Source organism: Pezoporus wallicus, unplaced genomic scaffold (genome assembly GCF_028554395.1).
Source record: "Pezoporus wallicus isolate ANWC-B61680 ecotype Strahan unplaced genomic scaffold, APGP_CSIRO_Pwel_v1 contig_7787, whole genome shotgun sequence".
NCBI lineage: Eukaryota > Metazoa > Chordata > Aves > Psittaciformes > Psittacidae > Pezoporus > Pezoporus wallicus.
The window spans coordinates 153,456-178,877 of NW_026639382.1; the positions used below are offsets into that span (position 1 = coordinate 153,456).

At 62.3% G+C, this 25,422-nt stretch overlaps 2 protein-coding genes across 2 annotated transcripts; one reads left to right on the top strand and one right to left on the bottom strand.

The window, feature by feature from the left end:
- Positions 1-9,190: 9,190 nt before the first annotated feature.
- Positions 9,191-20,688, top strand: RHBDF2 (rhomboid 5 homolog 2). The gene is made up of 18 exons (XM_057414597.1): positions 9,191-9,299; positions 10,669-10,818; positions 10,926-11,050; positions 12,738-12,930; positions 13,004-13,216; positions 13,668-13,793; positions 14,110-14,243; positions 14,884-15,102; positions 15,429-15,540; positions 15,973-16,047; positions 16,427-16,588; positions 16,735-16,835; positions 17,308-17,371; positions 17,495-17,589; positions 17,771-17,846; positions 18,313-18,413; positions 18,938-19,091; positions 19,975-20,688. The coding sequence occupies exons 2-18, from the start codon at positions 10,693-10,695 to the stop codon at positions 20,392-20,394; spliced, it is 2,496 nt and encodes an 831-aa protein (XP_057270580.1). The 5' UTR covers positions 9,191-9,299; positions 10,669-10,692; the 3' UTR covers positions 20,395-20,688.
- A 2,033-nt stretch (positions 20,689-22,721) lies between these two features.
- Positions 22,722-24,979, bottom strand: AANAT (aralkylamine N-acetyltransferase). Its single transcript, XM_057414587.1, has 3 exons — positions 24,789-24,979; positions 23,704-23,858; positions 22,722-23,027 (listed from the first exon to the last, which is right to left on the bottom strand). Exons 1-3 carry the CDS (start codon positions 24,943-24,945, stop codon positions 22,722-22,724), a joined length of 618 nt encoding a protein of 205 aa, XP_057270570.1. The 5' UTR covers positions 24,946-24,979.
- Positions 24,980-25,422: the final 443 nt, after the last annotated feature.

Sequence of the window (25,422 nt, forward strand, 5' to 3'; positions counted from 1 at the left end):
CAGGACCGGGAGGAGGAGACCGGGACCGGGACCGGGACCGCACCGGGGTGAGCGGGGTCGGGGTGGGAGCGGGGCGGGGTCTCGGTGCCGCCGCTTCGCTTTGTGCCCGTCCGGCTCCGTTGCTGCTTTGTGCCCGGCCGCGTCCCGCCAGCTTCCTCCTCCGCCCGCTCCTCCCGCCCTGCGGCCGCCCGGCCCTGCCCGCGGCACCGGGGGTGGGCGCCTGCCCCGGCCCCCCGGGACCCTGTGCAGAGGGCGGCGCGGAGCCCCCTGCCCCCGCTGTGTCCCTCCGGGGCGGGCACCCGGGACCGATCCGGGGCACCCTCCTCTTCCTCCTCTTCATCGCGGGGGAAGCGGGTGCGCGGCCCGGCGGGGTGACCCGGGCGGTGGGGAAGCAGCGAGGGGGTCCCTGCCCGCTCCCCTGCCCAGGCTGGGGACGAAGCCCTGACCCACTTCCCCGGCCCGGTGAACAAGCGGGTGTTCCAGCGGGTTTGTTTCTGGTCTGTGGGTGTTCGGTGCCCTTGGGAAGCAGCAGCAGCCCCGAAGCTGCAGGCAGGTGCCCGGGTCCCTGACCGCTCCCTCTGTGCCCCAGAGCACCGGCGCCTCCTCCCCTCCGCCGAAGCCGGGGCTTTGTTGTTGGTGCTGGTTTGAGGTTGTGTTTAAAGGCTGTGGCGCGCTCACACGTGCTGCTGAAGTGGTGAGCGCTGCTGCCAGCCCTCTGCAAACAAACCAGCCCCTCCGGGATCAGCCCCTCCGGTCATCCTGCATCCGTACATACATCCCGCAGGGAGCGGAGGGATGCTGCGTGTGGCTGTTGCAGCCCGTTGGTTTGTTGTTGTTGGGTCGCAGTGGCTTTGGGGCTGAGGGCTGAGGCTGAGCTTTACTAGGTCTTGCCCTGCCGCCAGGCCAGCAGGACCAGGCAGAGGTTGTCCCTCTTGCCCACAGCTGGGTTGTGGCGCTCACAGCATCTGAGACCCCACAGCTCCGGGAGGCTGTGCTGTCGCCGCTGGGTCCCTGCACAAGAGGAAGTGCCTGCCCTCTTCCCCAGCGCGGCGTCATCCTTCCCGCCACGAGGCCATGGGGAGCTGGGACACTTTCCTGCCTCTGTGTGCCCGAGTCCTGGACGGTGGCTCCCGGGGGTTTCCAGGCTGAGCTCATCATTATTGACGCTGTCCCGGACTTTCCTGGGCTGGAGCGTTCAGGAGCCGCAGCCCCATGGATGTCCTGAGTGGGGGAATGCCACCCGGCTCAGCTCACCCCATTGTGCTCTCTGAAGCAGCATCCATTGGCTCCTGCCTGCTTCCCAGGTGGGAAACAACCAGCTTGGAACTATCCCACCTCCAAATCAAGCTCTAGGGTTCAACCGTGGCCATGCCTGGGACAAACCAGAGCCGCCTCTGCCTGCTCTGACCCCAGGCACCGCTGGCTTCACAAGTGGCTTCACAAGTGGCTTCCCCGGGCTCCCCAGCTGCTGCACCTGGGTCTGCTTTTCCAAGCCCTTTGTAGTGAAGGGAGCAATCAATAACGCCACTTGCTCATTTTGGAGGGCAGCTTCTGCCTGTTCTGCTCCTGTTGGCTGGAAGGCAGGTGCCTGAAGCAAGCCCCCAGGGCCTTCCCACTTCCCCTGGCCAGGGGTTCCTCTGGCTCTAATGCAGCTACATTGCAGGCTGTGAGCCCTGGGTGAGAAAGGGCAAACCGCAGCGTGGGGAGCTGGGGTTGAAGCTGAAACAGGCGCCCCGGTACCAATTCTGCAAGCCTGGTGTTGCTCTCGGTGCACGTGTGAGCCCTCAGTGTGTGAGGGTGGTGTTGCCGCAGCGTGGATGTGTGCAGCAGGAGCAGCGGGTGCTGGGAGGGCAGCTCGGAGGCTGGGATGCAGGCTGGCTGGGCTGGGTCTGTCTGGGGGCTGCGCTCTTTGGGATGCCTTTGGAATTCGGGCAGTGTTTGGCTGCACTGGGCTGGAAGTCGAGCACACAGCTGTATTCTGGGTCTGTGTTTTGTCATTTGGTGCTGCTCCCATTTAACTCTTACAGTGAAGCTGAGGGATCCCCCAAATCAATCCTTATTTCATCCCTTTGGTTACAATCACAGAATCATAGACTGGTTTGTGTTGAAGGGACCTTAAGATCATCCTGTTCCAGGGACACCTTCCACCAGAGCAGCTTGCTCCAAGCCCCTGTGTCCAACCTGGCCTTGAACACTGCCAGGGATGGGGCAGCCACAGCTTCTCTGGGCACCCTGTGCCAGCGCCTCAGCACCCTCACAAGGAAGAGCTTCTTCCAGCTGGTTGTAAGTCTTAATCTGACAACAGCCCTCAGGATGAGCTTGGAGGCAAAGCAGCACTTGTCATCAAAGGAAGTGTGGGGTGGGTGATGGAGAGCAGGCCAGTGGGGGATTACAATGGAGTGGTGGTGATGGGAGCCCTGGTCTCTGCAAGGAGGGCTTGTCCTGTCCCTGGGTGGCAGCCCTGCTGGGAGCTGCCCAGGCCAGCACAAGGCTCCTGAGAGATTCCCGTGTTTCCCATGAGCCCTACAGGGATCTGAGTGCAGAGGGGCAAGCCAGGGCTCTGCACCAAAGGAGTCAATTGGTAAGGGCTGCACACTGATACCTTAAATCCCTATGAGCCCACAAGTGATGGGATCACAAACTCTGTCCTCTTGAAGAGCTCTGTAACAATCACTGGTCCCTGCTGTCCCGCTGGGCCGGGAGATGTCTGGTGCCATGATGAGCCCCCAGTGGAGACGGGCATGGTCCCTTTTAATTACAAGGAACCAGGAGCTGTCATTTGGGAGCCTGTGGTGCTTTGGGTTGTGGCTGTTTCCCAGCCTCCAAGCTGTGCGTGTCCTTGCAAGTATGGATGGAACCCTTGGCAGTGGTGCCCTTCTTTCACTTAAATACCAAAGCAAACAGCAGTCGGTGGTGGTTCTGCTCTTCATGAGGTGTTAAGGGTGGGGAATGGACCCAGGGAGGATGCCTTGGGTGGCCCCAGAACCAACCCTACCCTCTGCTTGGCAGGACTCCTGTGTCCCCCTTGTCCTTAGGGACCTGCAGCCCAAGGGGCACCATTGCAGGGTGCTGGTCACATTAGAGCAACCCCCAAATACCTGGTTTGGGAGCAGCCTGCAGCCCTGTGGAAATCAAGGATGTAAGAGGCTTTCCACAGGAGGCTTCCCCCTCCTCCCTCCTCCAGAAACTTAAATCTGGGAGAGCTGTATGGACTTTGCTGAAGTCCTTGGAAGCTGCTCCCAGCTGGAGCAGCCGGGGCTGGGAAAGCAGGGAGTCCTCGTGTATTGCAGTGCTCAGTTTCCCTTATGAAATGCCACCAATGAGTCAGTGTGAAGGCCTCCTGTGAAACCGGCTCAAGCTCCTCTCGAGGTCACACTCAGCAGCCACGGGTGCAGAACCTGCTGCTGCAGCCGTAGCCCCAGAGCAGGGAGTGTGGGTGCGATCCGGCTCACTCGACACCGCTGGTGCTGTGTCAGGAAGCAGTGTGGTACCCAGGGATGCTCCTTTCCACGCTGCCTTCGCTCCCTGTCCATCGTGCAGCAGCTTGCGCCGGGGATGTGCCATGGTTATCCCTGTAATTGGCCGTCCTGTAGGAACGCCAGGCAGGGCTGGGAGTGACCTCCCATGACGTGAAAGCCCAAAGGCTGCACGCCGAGCTCACGGGGTGAATCCTTGGCATGTCCTGCCCCTGCCCTTTCCTTGGCTCCTCTGTGGTGTGAGCAGGGAAGTCTTGCCGCGACCGGCACCACGCTGCTGGCGTAAGGCTTTTCCATGGGTGATGCCATAACCAGCTCATGCACGTGGTGGCTTAACCCAGTGCGAGTGCTCCTAGGGAAGACGTGGAGATGCTCCTTAAAAATCAGCATCTCCAGCCCCTGCGGTGGGCTCTGTGGCTTCCCTATGGGCACAGGGAGTGGAGGCAGGAGGAGGATGGGAATGGTGGGGGGGAGACCCCATCAGCAGCTCTTGGCAGCTGAGAGGCTGCAAAGTGTGTTGCTGGCACAGGTCCACGGTGATGCTGTGATGAGGGCAGAGCATCGCACAGTTTCCATAGGCACTGGTGAGCGTAGGATTCCCCCGTGCCGGGTTTGCGCTGTGTTGGATGGGGATGAGCCGTTCTTGGTTGGGTTTTCCTCTGCAGGGTGCAGATCTGGGAGCTGCTGGCCTTGTGGTAAGGAGGCTCAGACATGGCCCATGACCATGTGCTGCCTGGGAGGGGAGGGGTGGGCAGGGAGCAGCTTCCCTGGGTTGAACTGTGGGGCCCGGGGAGCACTGTGGCTCGGTGGGGTGACCAAAGGACAGTGCCCAGGTGCCACCTTCACCCGCAGCACAAAGGGATGCAGCAAGGTCCTTGTCCCCTCTCCTCAGGGAGCTGCTGGCTCCAGGGGGACATCAGAGAAGCTGCTGGCATCCCTTAGCATGGGCCTCTCGCTCTGCACAGGCGAGCAGCAGAATTGTGCAGCCTTGAAATGGCTGAGCCAAGATAAGGAGCCTGTTCCCAGAGATAGGGAGCTTGTTCTGAGGGGGCTCATCCAGGGCTTGTCTTGTGCCTGGGATGAGCTGAATTCATGCGTGGGGCTGAGCACCACTTCCCATTGCTGCATCCCACATGGATGCTCAGGGCTCACAGTGAGGGGACTCTCTGCCACTACGGGGTGTTCCTCCCATCCCAGTGCCTCTCCGGCTGGCTCCGTGCTCTCTGAAACAGGCAGTGGGGAGATGGGGAAGTCTGGCCTGAGCCCTCACACCAGGAGCTGCTCTCAAAATGGGTGCTTTTCAGAGCTAGAGGAAGAAACGTCCCCTCCATCCCCATCGTCCCCTCGCACCAAGAACCATGCTTGGAAGGGGGAAGTGAGAATGAACTCAGCAATGACCTTTGGTGTGGGGATTGCAGGCAGGCTGCCCTCCCGTGCCTTGGCTAAAGAATGACCTGGGACCCCTCAGCCCCTTCCAGAAGTCACGGCCGGGGCAGAAGCGCTCACAGCATCATGCCCATGCACCGTGTTTAAGCCAAGCCGATGAGGAATTGGAGTAGCTCCAAGCAGTTACTCGGTTCTTAGCTAAAACCAAGTTTAATCAGTCCTGGTCCCCCTGGGAATCCATGTGGTGCCTGGAGAAGAGCTTTCCTTGGGTCTGGAGAGTGCTGCAGCCCTGCCCGTGGTGCCTGTTTGCCGGTGGAGACTTTTGCCCTTTGCTCTTCCTGAAGCCGTTGGGGTGACTCAAAGCCTCCACGTGCCTGGGCTCCAGCTCCGGAAAGCCAAGAGCTTTCCCTTGCTGGGGGTCCCCTTGCACAACCAGGGCCCTTCCAGCAGCATCCATCACCCATCACCCCGGGCAGTGCATCTCCACTGCGGGAAGCAGAGCAGGGCCGGGCAGTGCTGCCCGTTTGGGGTGATGCTGCCGTGAGGGTACATGGAGCCCCACGGGGAGGGCGAGTGGGGAGCTGTGGGGTGGGTGAGCCAGCTCCCTGGTGCTCCCTGCCCACCACAGCAGGGCAGGAAGCGTTTGGGTGCTGGCAGTCGCTGTGCTGGGGATGGGGTTGCTGTGCTGGTAGGCATTAACAAGGATGGGGAGCAGGCTGTGTCTGGGATGCGGGAAGTGCTCCGCGTGGCTCTTTCAACCCATTCCCACATGTCACAGGCAAATCCTTCCCTCTCCACGCTGCTCCCAGCGGGGTCACCCAGGAGTGATGGATACCGCAGGGTCACACAGGGAATCAACCCCCTGCAGCGGGGAGGCCCACCACGGGGCTGTGTGTGAGGACTCTGCGCTGCCCCATTATCAGCAGCGCCCGGCATAGCCCCCCCCCAGCTGCTCTATCTCCCCACTCGCTCCGAGCTCGCCCAGGCTGAACAAACCCGCTCTGGTTGCCCAATGTCCTGCCCGGCACAGAAAATGGGAGAGGATTTCCTAATGGCAGCGTGGGTGAGGTGTGCGCTGCTGCCTGCACGCCCCTGGGGTCTTGCCACCCACTGGGCATCCGCACCCCATCTTGTTACCCCAGCCCTGCTGGAGATGGGGTTAAAGATCCCGCTCTGGGTGTTGGTGCCGACCGCATGGCTCAGGGATGTGGGAGACGGGAGTGGGCAGCCTGAAATAGCACAGGATCCCAGCCTGCTTTGTGTTGAAAGGACCTTAAAGCTCCTCCGGCTCCAACCCCTGCCACGGGCAGGGACACCTTCCACTAGAGCAGCTTGCTCCAAGCCCCTGTGTCCAACCTGGCCTTGAACACTGCCAGGGATGGGGCAGCCACAGCTTCTCTGGGCACCCTGTGCCAGCGCCTCAGCACCCTCACAGGGAAGAGCTTCTGCCTAAGAGCTCAGCTCAGTCTCCCCTCTGGCAGGTTAAAGCCATTCCCCTTGGCCTGTCCCTACATCCCTTGTCCCAAGCCCCTCTCCAGGTTTCCTGCAGCCCCTTCAGGCACTGGAGCTGCTCTCAGGTCTCCCCTTCAGGAGCCTTCTCTTCTCCAGGCTGACCCAGCCCAGCTCTCTCAGCCTGGCTCCAGCCCGTGGCACTGCTGGGCTCTGAGCTCCGCTCAGTGGTGCTGGGCTGCAGCAGAGCAGCCCCAGCAGGATGCCTGTCCCCCAGGGCACACTGCTGATGGAGAGGGCCAGCCCCTGTCTCCCCTTAGGAGCAGATCCCATGGGGATGCCGGTGCTCACGGCAGGGCTGACCGTGGCTGATGGCATCCCCATGGCCATGGCTGTGCCAGGGGTCCTCTGCTCCGGTGTGAGCCCACAGGGGCTTGATGCTCAGAGCCACTGGACCAATTAACTCTCCCATCCAGCGCTCTTAATAACCGGGAGAAGCTTTTAAGGATGCTCTAGCTTTGGGAGAGGTCTTTTACATGAATAATTCATAGCCAGCCATTAGGCTCTAATGGTCTCTTGGGTGTGAGTGTCAGTGGTGGCTCTGGGGGTGTTTTGGAGCCTCCGTGGCATTGCTGACCCCTTTCTTGCTCTCCCCTATGGAGATGAAGAGGGAAGAACAGGGGCTCGTGGTGCCTCCATTAAGGGTGACGGGTGTGATGGGTGCTCCCGGCCCTGCACCCTTGGGTGGCTCAGAGGCACTTTTCCCTCCCAGCTTAATTGCACCAGCCTGATGCACTTGTGTTCCAGTGCCATTAATGCTGCCTCCCCCCCACACCAACGTGCTCAGGGAGAGGGATCCTCATCCTCCTTCGAGTGCCTGCGCATCCCAGCAGCGCTGCTCTGGAGGCTTGTCTCCAGTGTCTCGTACGGTGGTTGTGCTCAGTCGTCCCCTGGTCACCACTTGGCCTTGCTGATGGTCCCTTTGTGCTGCTCGGAGCATCCCGGTGCGTCCCGTCCTGACGCCTTGTGAGAGCTGCATCACTTTTTCCATCGCTTTCTTCCTTGGGTGTGTTTCCTTGGGTCAGCGTCTGTCGTCATTCACCCCCGGGCTGGGAGCCAGCCCCGGTCACCCTCCGTGTGCTTTGCCTGGTTGGGGACCAAAACCTTGTCCCAGTTGCTCACCAGGCTCTTTCGGGAGGGGATGGGGGCTTCAGCCCCTGCTGCTGTATCCCTGGCTGCTGGATGTCAGGCTCTGGTGAGCTGCAGTGGACAGGGGAGCTGTGAGAGGGAAAGTGAAGATGGTGGGGGAGCTCTTATGGACCAGCCCAGGTTACCCCCCTCCATCCCCTGCCCATGAGTGATGGCAGCATTCCCACTGCATTTCCCTCTCCCTGGAGATCTTTTCCTCCCTGAAGTGTCATTGTGGACCCTTGTTCCGGCTCAAAGCACAGCTCCAAAAGCTCAGGACATGCTTTTGGCTTGAGTCCCATTTTCCCCCCCCCCCCCCCCCCCCCCGCTGTCACCCACCTTGTCCCCACAGCAGGGTGTTCACACAGCCATCCCCCCCATGCCAGCTCAGCACCTCACCTCTCGCCTCTCTTCCCTGTCCCTAGGGCAGAGCCACCCTGAGCTCCCTGGGGACCAGCAGCCAGCAGGGACAGTGGGGCAGAGCAGTGCTCCTGATGGGATGCTCCCCATCCCAGGGCTGGGGGTGATGGGGACAAGGGGGTGCTGAGCTGGCGGCAGGGTTGATGTGGATGGAGACGCTGGCTGCCTGTTCTTATGCTGGGTGAGAGTGGTGCCAGCGCTGCAGGGGCTGGGTGCCAGCACCAAACACGTGGGGAGCTGGGAAAACACCTTCCCAGCACCATTCCCAAGGGATTTCCCTGTCTGGCACGGAGTGAAGCTTCTCATGGGTCAGGAGCCGTGCTTGGGGGCAGCTGCTGTCCCCAACCCACGTGGCCAAGGGGACTTCAGTCCCCGGGAGCTGCTCGCGTCCTCCCTGCTTTCTCCCAGTGCCAAATCCTGTGTTAATGCACGGAGCCATGGGAGCAGCTCCGGCTCTGCCCCGTGACCGGGATGGCAGGTGCCGCCGGGATGTGCCAGGTCCCTCGGGAGCTGCGTCACCTCGGAGGAGGCCCCGGTGGGGATGAAGCCGGGGTTTAAACCTGCTTTGGCCAGGAAGCCAAAGGCTGCCTGGGGTGTGATTGATGGGAGAGGATGGGGATGGGATTTTGGGGTAGGGATGTGAGAGCACCACGTCCGCTCGCACCTCTGAACAGCACAGCTTGGCTCCAGTTTCTGTGCTCCCGGCTGTGCTGGCTCCCACCCTGAGAGCCATTCCCCAGCACGGATGAGGGTGTCCCAGCGCTCGCTCTGCGCCCAGCATGTTCCCATTCCCGGCTCTCTGGAGCAGCTGGCGCTTTGAGCTCCTGCCCTGGGAGGCAAACAAACAGCGTCTCCAGCTCACCAGTGGCATGGAAAGTTTTGCTCGTGGGGCTGGCGTTCTCCCAGCTCGGAGCTATGGAACACCTCGGCCAGGCACCGGCATTCCCTGCAGCTGTCCCGCTTCCCAAGAGCCAGGCCTGGGAGGCAGCGGTGGGTGAAAGCTCCCCCCCCAGCCCCATGCAGCCCCCCTGTCACAGAGCAAAGTGCATCACTGCAAGCGGTGGCTTCCCCTGCTCCCGCTGCCCTGTGCCAGGGGCTGGTCCCTGTGCCTGGTGCCTGGCTGCCGGCAGCTCCATCCCCAGAGCCCAGGGAGCGCCGAGCTCCGCTCTCCCTCCACCCCACTGCTCCTGCAGCCCTCTCCCGTGTTCCCATGCGTGGGTTCTCATTGCAGCCTCTCTCCCTCCCAGGTGAGGCAGGAGGAGCTTGGCCCTGCTCCGGGGCTCCCGTGCGTGAAGGACAGAGGAGGAGGAGGACGAGGAAGGCTGCCGCGGGTGTTTGCCATCGAGACGTGCCCCGTGGGATCCCCACTACTCTTATGAGGTAGCGAGGCCCTGGTGTGGGGATCAGCGCTGGCTCTGAGCCCCTAGGGGGAAGGTGGGAGCTGGGTGCTCCCAGCTTTGGTGCTCAGTGGCAGCGAGGGGTGAGGCAGCAGCTGAGCTGCCGGCAGCACCCAAGGGTGCTGCTTCGGTGCCTCTGGGGAGGAGGGAGGCGGGGAAGTCCCTCTCCCTGGAGCCCCTTCAGGCACTGGAGCTGCTCTCAGGTCTCCCCTTCAGGAGCCTTCTCTCCTCCAGGCTGACCCAGCCCAGCTCTCTCAGCCTGGCTCCAGCCGGTGGCACTGCTGGGCTCTGAGCTCCACTCAGTGGTGCAGGGCTGCAGCAGAAGAGCCCAGCAGGATGCCTGTGCCCCCAGGGGTGTCCCCCTCGGATGGAGGGGGCCATCTCCTGTCTCCCCTTAAGGAGCAGATCCCGTGCTTGTGGCACCATCCCTGTGCCATGGCTGTGCCTGGAGGGGGACAGGGGATGCTCCTAAGACCTGTGCAAGTCCCCTGAGTGCTGGCACGTGGCCGGGGGACGGGAGGAGGCCGGAGTGGTCATGCTCCCTAATAGCACCTAATAGGATCTGGAACTCCCTCCTCGTGCTCACATGGAATTACCTTTCCTGTGAGGTCCTGCCAGGTGGAGCTGGGCTGCAGGGACCCTTGGGATGGGATTGCTTGAGGAATTAACCACCTCTTGGCCATTAAGCTTCTTCCTCTTGGCATGTGGTGCCGGGCAGGACTCCATCTCCCAGCCTGGCCTCTCTGTGCATGTGCAGAGGGAATGTCCTGCATCTCCTCTCCCATGGGGCACCCAACACATGGCAGGTCCTGGCTCCATGGCTGGAGGTGGCCCGGGCTGCCCCAGCCCCTCGCTGCAGCAGGAGCCATCCATGACACGGGGCTGTGGGACAGGCTGGGATGTGAACTGGGAGTTGTCAGGCTTTTGCCTTTATTCCCTTGCTGTGTCCAACCAGGAGGGATCATGTCCCTGTGTGTGAGAGCTGCAGCCGTGTGCCATGAGCTTGCAGGGACCCCCCCCAGGTCCCATGTGCATCCCATCAGGCGCATCCTGATGGGGTGTCCAACCCAGGTGTCCCACAGGCACGTGCTGGGTGTTGGGGTGCTCTGACCCATCACTCCCGACGTCCCTCACTCTGCTCCTGGCAGCTGAGGGGGGCTCCTGGTGGTCCTGATGGAAGCCCCTCTGCTCACCCAGCCCCAGGGAGGGGGTGTGGGGCCTGGGGACACAGCAGCTGGGCTGATGGTGGCGAGGTCTCAGCAGCACAGGGGCTGAGGCTGGTGGGATCCCCCCTCCTGCTGGGATCCAGTGGAGATGCTTCTTCCCCTCCCATTGACTCCGTGCACCCCCAGCCTGCCGACTGCTGCCGGCCCGAGATGTCAGCGGGGGACAAGAACGGGGGCAGCCGCTCCAGCAGCAGCCGCCTGCAGAGCAAGAAGCCCCCCAACCTCTCCATCATCATCCCCCCCCGGGAGGCGGAGGAGGATGGTACCCGCAAGGAGGTGAGAGATGGGGACCTGCATCCATCCCACGCTGGGCTTGAGGGGCTGCTGTCCCTAAGGGACCCCCTTATGCCATCCTGCCCCTAATGCCTTGCTCTGCCTTCCAGCCCTCCAAGGTCCCCATCTACAGAAAGAGCAAGAGCCTGCAGGAGCCCCGCTCGAAGGGATCCGATGGCTTGGAGCACCGGCCCGGCTTCCGCCGGCAGACTTCCCTATCCCAGAGCATCCGAAAGTGAGGGCTGGGAAGGGTTCTGGCAGCAGCTGGGTCACAGGAGGGGTCCTTCAGTCCCTCTTGGGGTGCTGTGGCTGCGGGTACCAGCTTGGGATGGGATGAGAGTTGTGTCTCCAAAGGGAATGTGTTTGAGGGTTTTGTGCAGCTCTGCTTTGACTCGCTGGTGTCTGCCTGGGATAATCCTGCAGCAGTTGTTTAGTGGTCATCCACAGTTCCTGTACACTGGGGACGTTTCTGAGCCCTGTTTGTGTAGAACCTTCGCAAGCTCCTCGAGCTGGATGTCTGCTGCAGACCAGAGCTGATGCGTTCTGGACACCATAGAATCACAGAATCCCAGACTGGTTTGGGTTGAGGGGACCTTAAAGCTCCTCCAACTCCACCCCCTGCCACAGGCAGGGACCCCTTCCACTAGAGCAGCTTGCTCTGTGCCAGCGCCTCAGCACCCTCACAGGGAAGAGCTTCTGCCTTGTGCCCAACCTGAATCTGCCCTGTTTAAGTTTAAACACATTTCCTGCCAATCCATAAAAAAAACAATTACCCTGCTCATCCTGTCCTGTGCAAGGTGCAAGTCTCAATGGAGTTACCTCTCCTGAGAGACCCAAGAGCCAATGACACCTCTGCAGCATCCCTTCATTGAGTCCCATAGCAGGTCAAAACCACCCTTCTGAGTCACCCCAACACACATCACCCACCCCAAAGGAGGATGCCTGGGTGGGATTGTGGTACCCGTGGTGGGGGGACCGATGCGTGCAGTGTGCCCACGGTGTGCTCAGTGTGCCCGCGGTGTGCTCAGTGTGCCCAGGGTGTGCTCAGTGTGCCCGCGGTTTGCTCAGTGGGCCCGCGGTGTGCTCGGTGTGCCCACGGTGTGCTCGGTGTGCCCGTGGTGTGAGCAGTGTGCCCACGGTGTGAGCAGTGTACCCAGGGTGTGCTCAGTGTGCCCGTGGTGTGCTCGGTGTGCCCACGGTGTGCTCAGTGTGCCCATGGTGGTGTGTTCAGTGTGCTCAGTGAGCCCACGGTGTGCTCAGTGTGCCCGCGGTGTGCTCAGTGTGCCCGAGGTGTGCTCAGTGTGCCCAAGGTGTGCTCAGTGTGCCCATGGTGGTGTGCTCAGTGTGCCCGTGGTGTGAGCAGTGTGCCCGCGGTGTGCTCAGTGTGCCTGTGGTGTGCTCAGTGTGCCCACGGTGTGAGCAGTGTGCCCATGGTGGTGTGTTCAGTGTGCTCAGTGTGCCCACGGTGTGCTCAGTGTGCCCGTGGTGTGAGCAGTGTGCCTGCGGTGTGCTCAGTGTGCCCATGGTGGTGTGCTCAGTGTGCCCATGGTGGTGTGCTCAGTGTGCCCATGGTGTGCTCAGTGTGCCCACGGTGTGCTCAGTGTGCCCGTGGTGTGAGCAGTGTGCCCGCGGTGTGCTCAGTGTGCCCACGGTGTGCTCAGTGTGCCCATGGTGGTGTGCTCAGTGTGCCCGTGGTGTGCTCAGTGTGCCCGCGGTGTGCTCAGTGTGCCCATGGTGGTGTGCTCAGTGTGCCCGTGGTGTGCTCAGTGTGCCCGCGGTGTGCTCAGTGTGCCCACGGTGTGAGCAGTGTACCCAGGGTGTGCTCAGTGTGCCCATGGTGGTGTGCTCAGTGTGCCCGCGGTGTGCTCAGTGTGCCCATGGTGGTGTGCTCCGTGTGCTCAGTGTGCCCACGGTGTGCGCAGGGGCACGGCGCAGTGGTTTGGTGTCAGCAGCGACTGGGAGGGGAAGCGGCAGCAGTGGCAGCGCAAGAGCTTGCAGCACTGCAGCATGAGGTACGGCAAGCTGAAGCCTGCCTACCGCGACATGGAGCTGCCCAGCCAGGAGGTGCCCTCCTTCCAAGCCACCGAGTCACCCAAGCCCGCCAAGATGCCCAAGGTAGATGCTCGTGGCGCGGGGTCCGGCTCCCGGCCTCGCCGTCCCTCCGCTGATGCCTTCTGCCCTCCTCCAGATCGTGGACCCGCTGGCCAGGGGCCGTCCCTTCCGCCACCCCGATGACACCGACCGGCCCCACACGCCCCACCACGTCCTGCCCCCGCTCACCCCCGGCGTTGTCTCCTTGGCCTCCTTCAACAGCATCCGCTCGGGCTACAGCCGCCTCCCGCGCAGGAAGAGAGAGTCCGTGGCCCACATGAGCTTCAAGGCGGCCGCAGCCCTTCTCCGCGTGAGTCTCGGGGGTATCCTCGTCTTCCCGACCCGGGTTCCAGCCCCATCCCATTGGTAGGGTTTCCCCTGGGCTCTGCTCAGAAAGGGAAGCTCTGGTGGGAACTGCGCATCCCTGGGGAAAGCCGTTTCTGGGTTTCACTGCTGAGGGGCCAGGGAGCTCCTGCAGCTCTCTAGCCCCTGGGCGAGCCTTGGGAGCAGGTCTGCGGCACTGGGACCGCACGGGGTTCAGGGTTCTCTTGTCGTGCTGACTGACATGGTCATGGTCCATGGCTCTGAGGAGCTAAAGGCAGCTCCTGCCGCCTGCCCTTTCCACACTGGGGGATATGGAGGCCTGTTGGGGTTTAATCCTTGCCACTTGGTTTAGGGGAGGGGAGCTGCAAGAAGCCCTCGGTGCTGCAAAAGCTGGGGGGCTTCTGACTGCTTACCCCCATTTGCTTCCTCTGCCAAAGGGACGCTCTGTCCTGGAGCCACTGGCTCCCAAGCAGAGGAACAAGAGGAGCTTCATGTACCCCAGCTTCATGGACGAGGACATGGTGGATGCTGCTGATACCCTGGACTCGTCCTTCTTCAGTAAGGCGAGTGCTGTTCCCTGCTGGAGCAGGGAGGATCCTGGTGCCCTGCACAGGGGCTGGGTGTGGAGTGGGGCTCTAATGGGCACCCCATGTGCTGGAAACAGGGGCCTTGGTGGCTTCTATGCCTGACACTGTGGAGCCCAGGTCTTGGTGATGCTCCTTGGGGGAGGCAGGGAACGATGCCACCAGCGTGGGCACGTTTCACACCCTGTGATGTGCAGTTAGAGGGATGTCAGTGGAGATCACCCCCTCCCCAGGCTCTGGAGCCAGCCTGGCCTGGTGATGGGCATGCAAGAACACATCTGCATCCTGCTTCCAGATGGACATGCACGACGAGACGTATTCCATGCCTGATGATGTCTTTGAGTCGCCACCCCTATCAGCCACCTATTTGCGGATGCACCCAGTGGGGGAGGATGCCAGGGTGTCCCCTGAGGTGGAGCAGCCCACCCCGTGAGTACCAGCTGCCAAGTGCCCCACCATGGTGCAGTGCCTGAGCACCCTCTGGGGCAGGAATTGTTCCTCAGCTCCATCCAAACCTGCCCTGGTGCAGCTTGAGGCCGTTTCCTCTTGTCCCATCCCTTGTTCCTTGGGAGCAGAGCCCAGCCCCTCCTGGCTCCATCCTCCTGTCAGGCACTTGTAGGGAGCCATCAGGTCCCCCTGAGCCTTCTCCAGACTGAACCCCCCAGGTCCCTCAGCCCTTCCCCATCACACTTGTGCTCCAGGCCCTGCACCAGCTCCATTCCCTTCTCTGGCCCCGCTCCAGCACCTCAAGGTCTTGGAGTGAGGGGCCCAGAGCTGAACACAGGATTCGAGGTGCGGCCTCACCAGGGGCACAATCCCTGACCCGGCCCTGCTGCCGCACCGGTGCTGATCCAGGCCAGGATGCTGGGGGCTCCCTGGGCACAAGCTGCTCCCGTTCAGCTCCATCACTCAGCGCCCCCAGCTCCAGGTCCATGAGCAGTTTCCAGCCGCTCTTCCCGAGCCTGGAGCGTTGCAGGGGTTGCTGTGGCCCAGGTGCAGGACCCGCACTTTGCCTCTTGACCCTCACCCCGTTGGCTCCAGCCTGTGCGGGTCTCTCCTCTCTCTGCAGGCAGGAGGGTGCCCGGCTCCCATCGGCCGGTGCTGGTGCCGGTGCCGGGCCGGCTCCGCGGCGAGGCCGGCGCATCGCCTCCAAGGTGAAGCACTTCGCCTTCGACCGCAAGAAGCGCTACTACGGGCTGGGGGTGGTGGGCAAGTGGCTCAACCGCACGTACCGGCGCAGCCTGAGCAGCATCGTGCAGTCACAGCTGGAGATCACCGACAGCCACCGGTGAGGGGGCACCCGTGGGACGGGGATCAGGGCTTGGGGCACTGCGGCATCCCTTTGCCCACCACAGAATCCCAGCCTGGTTTGAGTTGGGGACCTTAAAGCTCCTCCAGCTCCAACCCCTGCCACGGGCAGGGACACCTTCCACTAGGGCAGCTTGCTCCAAGCCCCTGTGTCCAACCTGGCCTTGAACACTGCCAGGGATGGGGCAGCCCCAGCTTCTCTGGGCACCCTGTGCCAGCGCCTCAGCACCCTCACAGGGAAGAGCTTCTGCCTAAGATCCAACCTTCCTTGAGCTGGGCTCTGATTTTGGGTTCTTTCCTCCACAGGCCATATTTCACCTACTGGATCACCTTTGTCCACATCCTCATCACCTTGCTGGTCATTGGCACCTACGGCATCGCTCCCATCGGCTTCACCCAGCATGTGACGACAGAGTTAGTAAGTTTAAGAGCTGTTGGCTGGGGTGGTCACCTCCCAGCTCTGCGGTGATGTGTGGCTGCTGGGGAAAGCAAGGCTGGTGCCCAAGGGTGCCTTTCACACCCAGCGGGTGTTAAAGACGTGGTCCTCCCCCTGGGGTTCATTATCAGCCGGCTGGAGAGCAGAGCAGGGATCCATCTTCCCGGGGGGACCATGCCCACCAGTGTCCCCACGCTCTCCTGCTGGAGCTGGGAGCATCTTGGGCTGCTGCTGGCTCCTGCTGTTTGAGAGGCTCCATTAAACAGCCAGGGCAGGGGTGCACACGTGCTCCGGCAGAGCTGCTCTCCTCCCCACGTTGCTGTGGGACCCAGCAGCCCTTCCCCTGGGACAAAGGGGCTGCTCAGCCCCCCACGAGCAGAGGGAGCGAGTGCTGACCCTGGCCTGGCTCTGCAGGTGCTGAGGAACAAGGGTGTCTATGAGAGCGTCAAGTACATCCAGCAGGAAAACTTCTGGATCGGGCCCAGCTCGGTAAGGACCCTGCTGGACCACTGCCCCTCACCCCCCACCTGAGGCTCTGCCCCCCACCAGCTGCTGTGACCCCTGCCCCGAGCCCTGGGATGCTCCTCTCCCCCACAAGAAGCTCAGTCCCTCATCCCAGCCCTTGGTACCCCCCTCCCTCTGGACCTGCTGCCTGCTTCCCAGAGCTGCAGCATCATGGTGGGATGCTCAGAAGGGACCCAATCCCCTTCCCACCTGCCTTCCCCCCCACCAAGGTAATGGCAATTCAAGGGCTATGGCCTATGGGGCCCCCCTGCCCCTGCTGGGCTCTCCCCAGGGCAGCTGGAGGGTGAAGGGGAGTTACAAGGGGGCTCACAGAGCATCCCCTGCACTGGCATTTCCCTCCCAGATCGACCTGATCCACCTGGGAGCCAAGTTCTCCCCCTGCATCCGGAAGGACCGGCAGGTGGAGCGGCTCATCCAGCGCGAGCGGGACCGGGAGCGTGGCTCGGGATGCTGCGTCCAGAACGACAACTCGGGCTGCATCCAGACCCTGCCGCAGGACTGCTCGGTGCGTGCACCGGGAGGCGCTGGGGATCCCTGCAGCAAAGGGGGAAGCCATCTCCACCCTGCACTGCACCAGGGCAGGATGAACGTGGGGTCAGAGCGGGGCGTTCGCTGCAGCATCCTCAGCCTCTCCATCCATCCTTCCCGCAGGAGACGCTGGCAACGTTCATCAAGTGGCCCGGCACCAATGCACCAGCCTTGGGCTCGGGGGAGAAGAGGATGTCAGGGGCTGTGTGTCACCAGGACCCCAGGTAGGGGTGACAAATGGCTGGTGAGAGGTGGCACGGTCACCCAGCTGCGCATGGGGCACCATGGAGGTGCTGTGTTTGCAGCTTGGGTACCTCGAATCCTCTTGTGCAAGGGGCTGGGAGGTCTGACACACCACGTCAATGATAAGGAGGGAATCAGTGGGGAAAGTGAGGTGGGGTCTGTCCTAAACACAGGGAGCAGTGGGAGATGCCGTTGTCTTGCGCCGGTCCCTGCTTGCCCTGCTCTGCTGGGATGGATGATGCGGTGAGGGGGCATCGATGGGGCTGGGGGGGTTCACCCATGGAAGGTGCTGCTGTGGGGTGTTGTAGGACACTGATGTGCAGGATCCCCCCCAAGCCAGGGGAAGGGGCAGGTCCCAGGGCTGTCTGTGCCCGGGGTGGGGGGGTACCGGTCTATAGGGAGGGATGTGCTGGGGGGGATCCATCCTGACCCCCACCTCTCTCCTCCCCCCAGGACATGCGAGGAGCCGGCATCCAACCCACCCCACGTGTGGCCAGACGACATCACCAAGTGGCCGGTAAGAGCCTGGTGGCACCATGAGCTGGGTGGCACCGTGGTGGCACCTCCATGGGCGGCTGGGCTGGCCATGGGCTGTGGGGAGAGCCTGGGGCTGGACCCCATCCATGGCTCCTGCTTCCAGATCTGCACCTACGAGACTAAAACCAACCACAGCGGCTTCACCCACATGGACTGCCAGATCAAGGGCCGGCCCTGCTGCATCGGCACCAAGGGCAGGTGGGTCACAGCGATGGGGACATCCGCCACCGCTGCCTCTTGTCCCATTGGAGACGGGGGAAGAGGGAGGTTATGGATCCTCACTGGGGTGGGAAGTGCGGTGGCTGCTGGAATGGAGGGGGATGCTATGGGAATGGGAGCGATTTCAGCTCCAAGTGATCCCGCTCCTGCCTCTGCCCAGCTGCGAGATTACGACGCGGGAATACTGTGAGTTCATGCACGGCTACTTCCATGAGGAGGCAACACTCTGCTCGCAGGTATGGGGCTGGGAGGCACGGTGGGACATGGGAGCAGGTGGGTCACACGTTGCCATGCTGACGCCGAAGGGATTTAGGGTATGCTATGGAATGGGATGCGTTTGAGAGGATGGGATGCAAAGTGCAGGGACTTTCCCAGCTGTAAGCTGGACTCTGGCCACTGCGTGCCTGACTTGGGCTGTGGGTAGGAGGGAACATAGTGCCTGAGCCAGCCTCACCCGGGCAGCACCGGTGTCCTTGGGAAGGGCACATTCTGGGCAGGAAAACATCCCTTCAGGATCTCCTGCAGCCCCAGGGATGCTTGGTTGCTCTCTTCCCAGCACCTGAGCAATGTGGGTGCCTCACAGCAGCCAGGGTCCCCCCCCCCCCAACTGATGCATGGCTTCCCTGTGCCCCATCCTGTGCTCCCTGCGGCGCTGCGCTGGGGCTGAGCCCCATCTCCCCCTGACCCCTCCTGCCTCTGCAGGTGCACTGCCTGGACGAGGTCTGCGGCCTCCTGCCCTTCCTCAACCCGGAGGTCCCCGATCAGTTCTACCGCCTGTGGCTGTCCCTGTTCCTGCACGCTGGGTGAGTGCAGCCCCTGTGTCCTGGGCACCGGGCTGTCCACGGGGAGGAAACCTAGAAGGGCTCCAGGAAACCTGGAGAGGGGCTTGGGACAAGGGCCTGTAGGGACAGGCCAAGGGGAATGGCTTTAACCTGCCAGAGGGGAGACTGAGCTGAGCTCTTAGGCAGAAGCTCTTCCCTGTGAGGGTGCTGAGGCGCTGGCACAGGGTGCCCAGAGAAGCTGTGGCTGCCCCATCCCTGGCAGTGTTCAAGGCCAGGTTGGACACAGGGGCTTGGAGCAAGCTGCTCTAGTGGAAGGTGTCCCTGGAACTGGATGATCTTAAGGTCCCTTCAACACAATCCAGGCTGGGATTGTATGTCTGTGATCCCCAATGGCTTGGGGGAGAAGAGGAGAGAACAGCCCAGATTACAGCACGTGCTGTTCACGGTGCTTTGTCAGCTGCCTCATGGCCCGGGGCAGCGGGTGGGAGGGCTGGGCAGGGGCAATGGCAGGACAGGAGGTCTCTAACTCAGGGTCTCTCCCCCAGCATCATCCACTGCCTGGTGTCGGTGACCTTCCAGATGACGGTGCTGAGGGACCTGGAGAAGCTGGCAGGCTGGCACCGCATCTCCATCATCTTCATCCTCAGCGGCATCACGGGCAACCTGGCCAGTGCCATCTTCCTGCCGTACAGGGCAGAGGTGAGGCTGGGGAAGGGGTGCTTGTCCCACATCACCCCAAACCAGCCGGCTGCCCAGGGCACCCATCCCCAGGCTGTCCTGGGAGGGGGCTGCAAAGCAGAGCTCTCATCCCCTGACCGGTTTTGCTGTTCCCATGGCAAGGGGAGGGGGGGGTCTCTGCCCCACATATGTGGCTCACACGTGTGGGTCACGCGTTGCCACGTGTCGGTGTGTGTGCAGGGTCCCCGGGCAGGCAGATGGCTAATCTGCTGGCACCAAACCCTGCCAGCTTTAAATGAGATCACACCAAGCACCCTAATCCCCGGGGTGCATCGGGACAGGGCCGGGGAGGGGGTGATGCTGCCGGCTGCTGAGTCATGGAAAGCACCAGCATCTTCCCTCCTGTTCCTCCCCTGCTCCCTCCCCTGAGCCCTGCACTGGTGTAAATGCAGCCCCAGGAGCGATGCAGGAGCCAAATATGTTTTGCAAGGGGAAGAGATGATCCTTTCAGTGTCTGAAGGGGGCTACAGGGATGCTGGAGAGGAGTCTTTATCAGGGACTGCAGTGACAGGACAAGGGGTGATGGGTTCAAACAAACAGGGGAGATTTAGGTTGGATATGAGGCAGAAGCTCTTCCCTGTGAGGGTGCTGAGGCGCTGGCACAGGGTGCCCAGAGAAGCTGTGGCTGCCCCATCCCTGGCAGTGTTCAAGGCCAGGTTGGACCCAGGGGCTTGGAGCAAGCTGCTCTAGTGGAAGGGGTCCCTGCCCGTGGCAGGGGTTGGAGCTGGAGGAGCTTTCAGGTGCCTTCCAACCCAAACCAGGCTGGGATTCTATGGTCCCTGTGGACACAGGGATGTGTCTGGGGTGATGTGGCAGGGTCAGTCCTGACTTCCCGTCCCTGCAGGTGGGCCCTGCCGGCTCCCAGTTTGGCTTGCTGGCCTGCCTCTTTGTGGAGCTCTTCCAGAGCTGGCAAGTGCTGGAGAAACCCTGGAAAGCCTTCCTCAACCTCTTCGGCATCGTCCTCTTCCTCTTCATCTGCGGTCTCTTGCCCTGGATTGACAACATCGCTCACCTCTTCGGCTTCCTCAGCGGCCTCCTCCTCTCCTTCGCCTTCCTGCCTTACATCACCTTCGGCACGGTGGACAAGTACCGCAAGCGAGCCATGATCATCGTCTCCTTGCTGGTGTTCGTGGGGCTCTTCGCCTCGCTGGTGGTGTGGCTCTACGTGTACCCGGTGAACTGGCGCTGGGTGGAATACCTGACCTGCCTGCCCTTCACCAGCAAGTTCTGCGAGAAGTACGAGCTGGAGCAGGTCCTGCACTGACCGCTGGTGGGGATGGCGCTGGGAGAGGCACCACTGGTGATGCTGCCCATGGAGGGGTCCCCACCGGCCTGTTGGAGATGCTCCAGGATGGGGCAGACCCTGAGCATGGCTCATCCTTGGGCTTACCCCTGTTAAACACTAGGGGTGCAGTGGAGAGTGGGGCTGGAGCCAGCCCTGCACCCCTTTGGGGCTGAAAAGCCCATAACTGGTTTGGGGACCAACCCTGACTGCTGCCTGTGTGGGGAAAGGCTCAAGGGATGTGGGATTTTGGTGCATCCAGGGCTCCCAGCCTTGGCGGGGGGGAGGATGTTGCTGGGGGGCCCTGCCTGTCCCGGTCCCGTCCCACCTCGGTGCCCCAGGTGCTGCAGCTCATACTGTGAACTCGACCCCCTTTTTTGCGGGGGCACTGGTATTTACCTGCAGCTCTTTGTGCCCAGGGGTTCCCCACTTTGGGCTCCCCAGGGTCTGTGCTGCGGCTCTGAGGTGTTCAGAGCTGGGCTTTGAAGGTGTTTGTCAGTCCTGCTCTCGCATCTCCTGTTCCCCTAAGGCAATGGAAGGAGACGTGTGCTTGCTCCCTGGGCTGGATGGAGAGGCAGGACTTGGGGCAGGGGCATTTCTTTTCTCCTCATTTCAGTGAAATTCCCTTTTTGGAAGCAGAGGGGCTGCAGGTGCTGTGGTCATAGGGCCATGGCAGGAGGCAGGCATGGAGGAAAACACCCTGGGTGCCTGTGTGGCTGCTCCTGAAGCCCAGAGACCCCTCAGGAAGCTGTCTGTGCTCCCCCTCCTGCTTCTGCCTCCCGTCCCTATCGTTACCCCTTTCCTCCTTCAAAGCACAGAGACCCAGGAGCCCTCGCACCTCGAATGGTGCAGACAGGAGTGCAGAATGGGGCAGTCGCCGTCCTCCTCCCCTGCCTGCCCCAGCCCTGGCTGCTGCTCCCCAGCATCCCCGTGGCCCTGCTGCCGGCCGCAGTGTGAAGGCAGGTCCTTCCTGGGGCCACTGACCCCCCTGGGCTGGGTTGGAGCTGGGCTGTCTCTCCCTGATGTGTGTTGCTCTGGTGCTGGTGGGTCTCAGCACTGTTAAATGGGGGAAGGTGGGAAACCCCCAGCTGGGGTGTCCTGGGATGAGTATTCAAGGGCTGGGAGCAAGGCTCCCTCTGTCCACAGCTGCTCCTGGGGTGAGCCTGGGAGCAATGTGGCACCTCCATCCCTCCCTGCATCCTTTCCTGCATCCTTCCCCCCTCCACGGGCCAGTTTTCACCCCCACCCCTCCCGTTGCTGCTCCAGCCAAAGACGAACACTTCACCTCATTTGTCTCTTTTTGATACTTTTTTAAAAGCTGTGGGTTTTTTTTCCCCTTCCTTAATAAATTTCTACCTGTATTTAATGAGACACAAAGGCCTCTTCTCCCTCCTCGGGCACGGGGATGCAGCGCTTTCAGCTGCTGCGGTGGTTTTGGTGGTGGTTGGTGTGTCAGGGAGGGAGGATGAGCTTGGGGTTGTTGCCCTGGGGTGCAGGGCTGGGCTCTCCCCATCTCCTCTCAGGGGACAGGATTTTGAGGGTCTCAGGAAGGGGAAGCCAAATACCTGCAGTAAAAAGATCCATGGATCCCCTTCACCTTGCCTAAGGACAGAGCTCCCTCTCTGTGTCCCCTCCATTGAATGACCCAGGCCTGGATTTGCCCCATCTCCCTCAAAGCCAAGATGCCCCAAGGGCTGTTGGCTGTGGCTGTTGTGGCGAGGTGAGTGTCAGAGCAGGACACAAACACACAGGCTGCGTAGAAAACCATCACCGTGCCTTTATTTGCTGCTTGCCAACAGCTTGAGGTGTTTGCAGAAGGCTTGTCCTGGGGCAAGACGTGGGTTTGGGGGGCACTGGTTCGGTGTGGCCCCCAAGGGAGGCTCCACAATGTGGGGCTGGGGATGCGCTCCAAGGGCTCTGAATGGATGTTTGCAGGCAGGGGAGCGTCTGCCAGGAGCCCTGCTTGGTCTGAGGGCTGCTCAGGGTGGGTTTGGCCATGGGGGGGTGCTGGGGAGGGTGCAGGGCTGGGGCATGTGTATGCGTGGGCTTTACTGGGTGTCTGCAAACCGTGGCTCGGAGCACCCTTGTATCAGCAGAGACCCCCAACCTTTCCATGCCCGGGGGAGGGGGGGCCTTAGCCCCGGCTTGTCCGCACAGCCACGGCTGCAGCAGAGCCCATGGGGTCAGCGCTGGGATGGGACCAGGCCGTCCGTGGCTGGAAGGCAGAGGGGCGGATGCGGAGCTGCGGTGGGGATGCAGGGCGGCCGCTGCCTCCTCCTGTCCCCATCGGCGGGGCTGGGCCGCGGGGCTCAGCAGCCGCTGTTCCTGCGCAGGAAGGCATGTCCCCGCACGGCGTGCTCCATCTCCACGAAGGCCAAGTCCCCGACCGTGACCGCGCAGGGCCCCAGCGCCCGGAACCCGCACTTCTGGTAGAAGGGCACGAGGAAGCGCTGGCACATGAGCAGGGCGCGGCGGGCGGCGGGCAGCCCCCGCAGGTGCTGCAGGTACCGCCACATGAGGATGGAGCCCTTGCCCTGCTGCCGGCAGCCCCGGTGCACGGCCAGCACGTGGATGTGCACGGCCGAGCCCTGCGGCCGGTGCAGGGTCAGCGCTGCCTGCAGGGGGAGCGCGGGGTCAGGGCCCGTCCTGCTCGGGTCCGGGCTCCCAGCCCCGCGGGATTGGAGAACGGGGTTGGAAAAGCCCTTTAAGCTCGTCCGGTCCAACCCAGCCCTGCCAAGGCCACCCCTAACCCATGGCACTGAGGCCTCGTCTCCACGCTGTGTGAACACTTGCAGGGACGGTGCCTGCAGCCCTGCCCTGTTCCAATGCCTGAGCACCCTCTGGGGCAGGAATTGTTCCTCAGCTCCATCTAAACCTGCCCTGGTGCAGCTTGAGGCCGTTTCCTCTTGTCCCATCCCTTGTTCCTTGGGAGCAGAGCCCAGCCCCTCCTGGCTCCATCCTCCTGTCAGGCATTTGTAGGGAGCCATCAGGTCCTCCCCGAGCCTTCTCTTCTCCAGACTGAACCCCAGATTCAAGGTCCACATCCCCCCCATAAGGACAAGGGTCCGCAGTGCAATCCCCCTTCAGCTCCCCCATCATCCTTGGAGGCTTTTTAATCCTGAAATGAATGCTGAGGGGAATTAATTGGCGTATTTTTAACAGCATCAGTAAAAGTAATTACTGAGGAAGTTAATTTCCCCCAGCACAGCCTTGGGAGAACACTTCCTGGGTAACCCCAGGGAGCTTCTGGTCCCCAGTGCACGAGCCGGGGTAACAGGGTCTGGTTCTTACCTGGCTGAGCCTCTCCTGGTCCCAGAGGGAGCCGATGATGAAGGCCACGAGCCGCCCCTCCTCAAACCAGCCAAGGGACAGCTCCGGGCACAGGTTCAGGAAGTGCCGGATCTCATCCAGGTGGAGGGGACAGTCCCCGGAGACGGAGATGAAGGCTGGAGGGGGATAGCAGTGAGTGGAGGGGGGGACCAGGGGCACCCAGACCCTTTGGGACACCCCCCAGCACCGATGTGGGTGATGAAAGCGGGATGTGATGGGGAGAGATCCTGCGTCCTGCTTCCTACTTGGTCTAAAGGAGCTCTGAGGGGCCCGGGTGGCTCCAGGGAGCGGCTCTGCTCATCCAAAAGCAGCTCCCCCTGGCCCAGGAGCTGGCTTCAGGCTCCTGCTGCTGATTCCAAGGCTACTGCGGTGGGTGCTGAGATGAACCCTCCCTCCCCGCATCTCCCTTAGGGGAGGACGGAGAAATGGGCCGGGTGAGTCTGGGAGAGGGGAGCTGGGGGTGCCTGGGGTGGAAGGGAGGGGGAAGGTTGCTGGGGTGCATCTCCCAGTGTGACCGGAGGCAGAGCGTGGTGTCCTTCCTCCCACTTCCCCCCCTCTCCTGCTGCCCACTGGCTCCCAGGGCTGTTCTGGGACATCTGGTCCAGGATCACCCCAGGCTGCTCAGCCCAGGGCATCACCTCCCATCATCCCCACACCACAGGGAGTGGGTGAGCTGAGGGCCGTGGTTCTGCCCCTCATTAACCACAGCTCCTCCACACCTCATTAGCGAGCCCAGGGTGGCCTGGCCACAAGCCACAGCCTCTGAGTCCCTCCTTATCACCCACGAGGGCACACAGGGAGGGTTTTGCCACCAGGACGTGGCCTCAAAGAGCACAGGGGGAAGGGAAGGGAAGGGAAGGGAAGGGAAGGGAAGGGAAGGGAAGGGAAGGGAAGGGAAGGGAAGGGAAGGGAAGGGAAGGGAAGGGAAGGGAAGGGAAGGGAAGGGAAGGGAAGGGAAGGGAAGGGAAGGGAAGGGAAGGGAAGGGAAGGGAAGGGAAGGGAAGGGAAGGGAAGGGAAGGGAAGGACCCCCCCGGCAGCCCCTCACCTTCCCTCTCGATCTCGAACACGCTGACGGCATCCTCGGGGCTGAGGCAGCGGAACTCGCTGGCAGGCAGCGTGTGACGGCGCTGGCGGCCGGGAGGGCTGCGGGGGGACCTCACATGGACGGGCTTCAGGAAAGGCACTGCGCTGAGCACCGACATCCTGCTCCTGCTCCTGCTCCTGCTCCTGCTCCTGCTCCTGCTTCTGCTCCCGGTCCTGCTCCTGCTCCTGCTCCTGCTCCTGCTCCTGCTCCTGCTCCCGGTCCTGCTCCTGCTCCCGGTCCTGCTCCTGCTCCTGCTCCTGCTCCCGGTCCTGCTACTGCTCCCGGTCCTGCTCCTGCTCCTGCTCCCGGTCCTGCTCCTGCTCCCGGTCCTGCTCCTGCTCCTGCTCCTGCTCCCGGTCCTGCTACTGCTCCTTCTCCTGCTCCCGCTCCCGCTCCTGCTCCTGCTCCTGCTCCTGGTCTCGGTCCTGCTCCTGCTCCTGGTCTCGGTCCTGCTTCTGCTCCTGCTCCTGCTTCTGCTTCTGCTCCTCCTCCTGCTCCTGGTCTTGGTCCTGCTCCTGCTCCTGCTTCTGCTTCTGCTCCTGGTCTTGGTCCTGCTCCTGGTCTTGGTCCTGCTCCTGCTTCTGCTCCTGCTCCT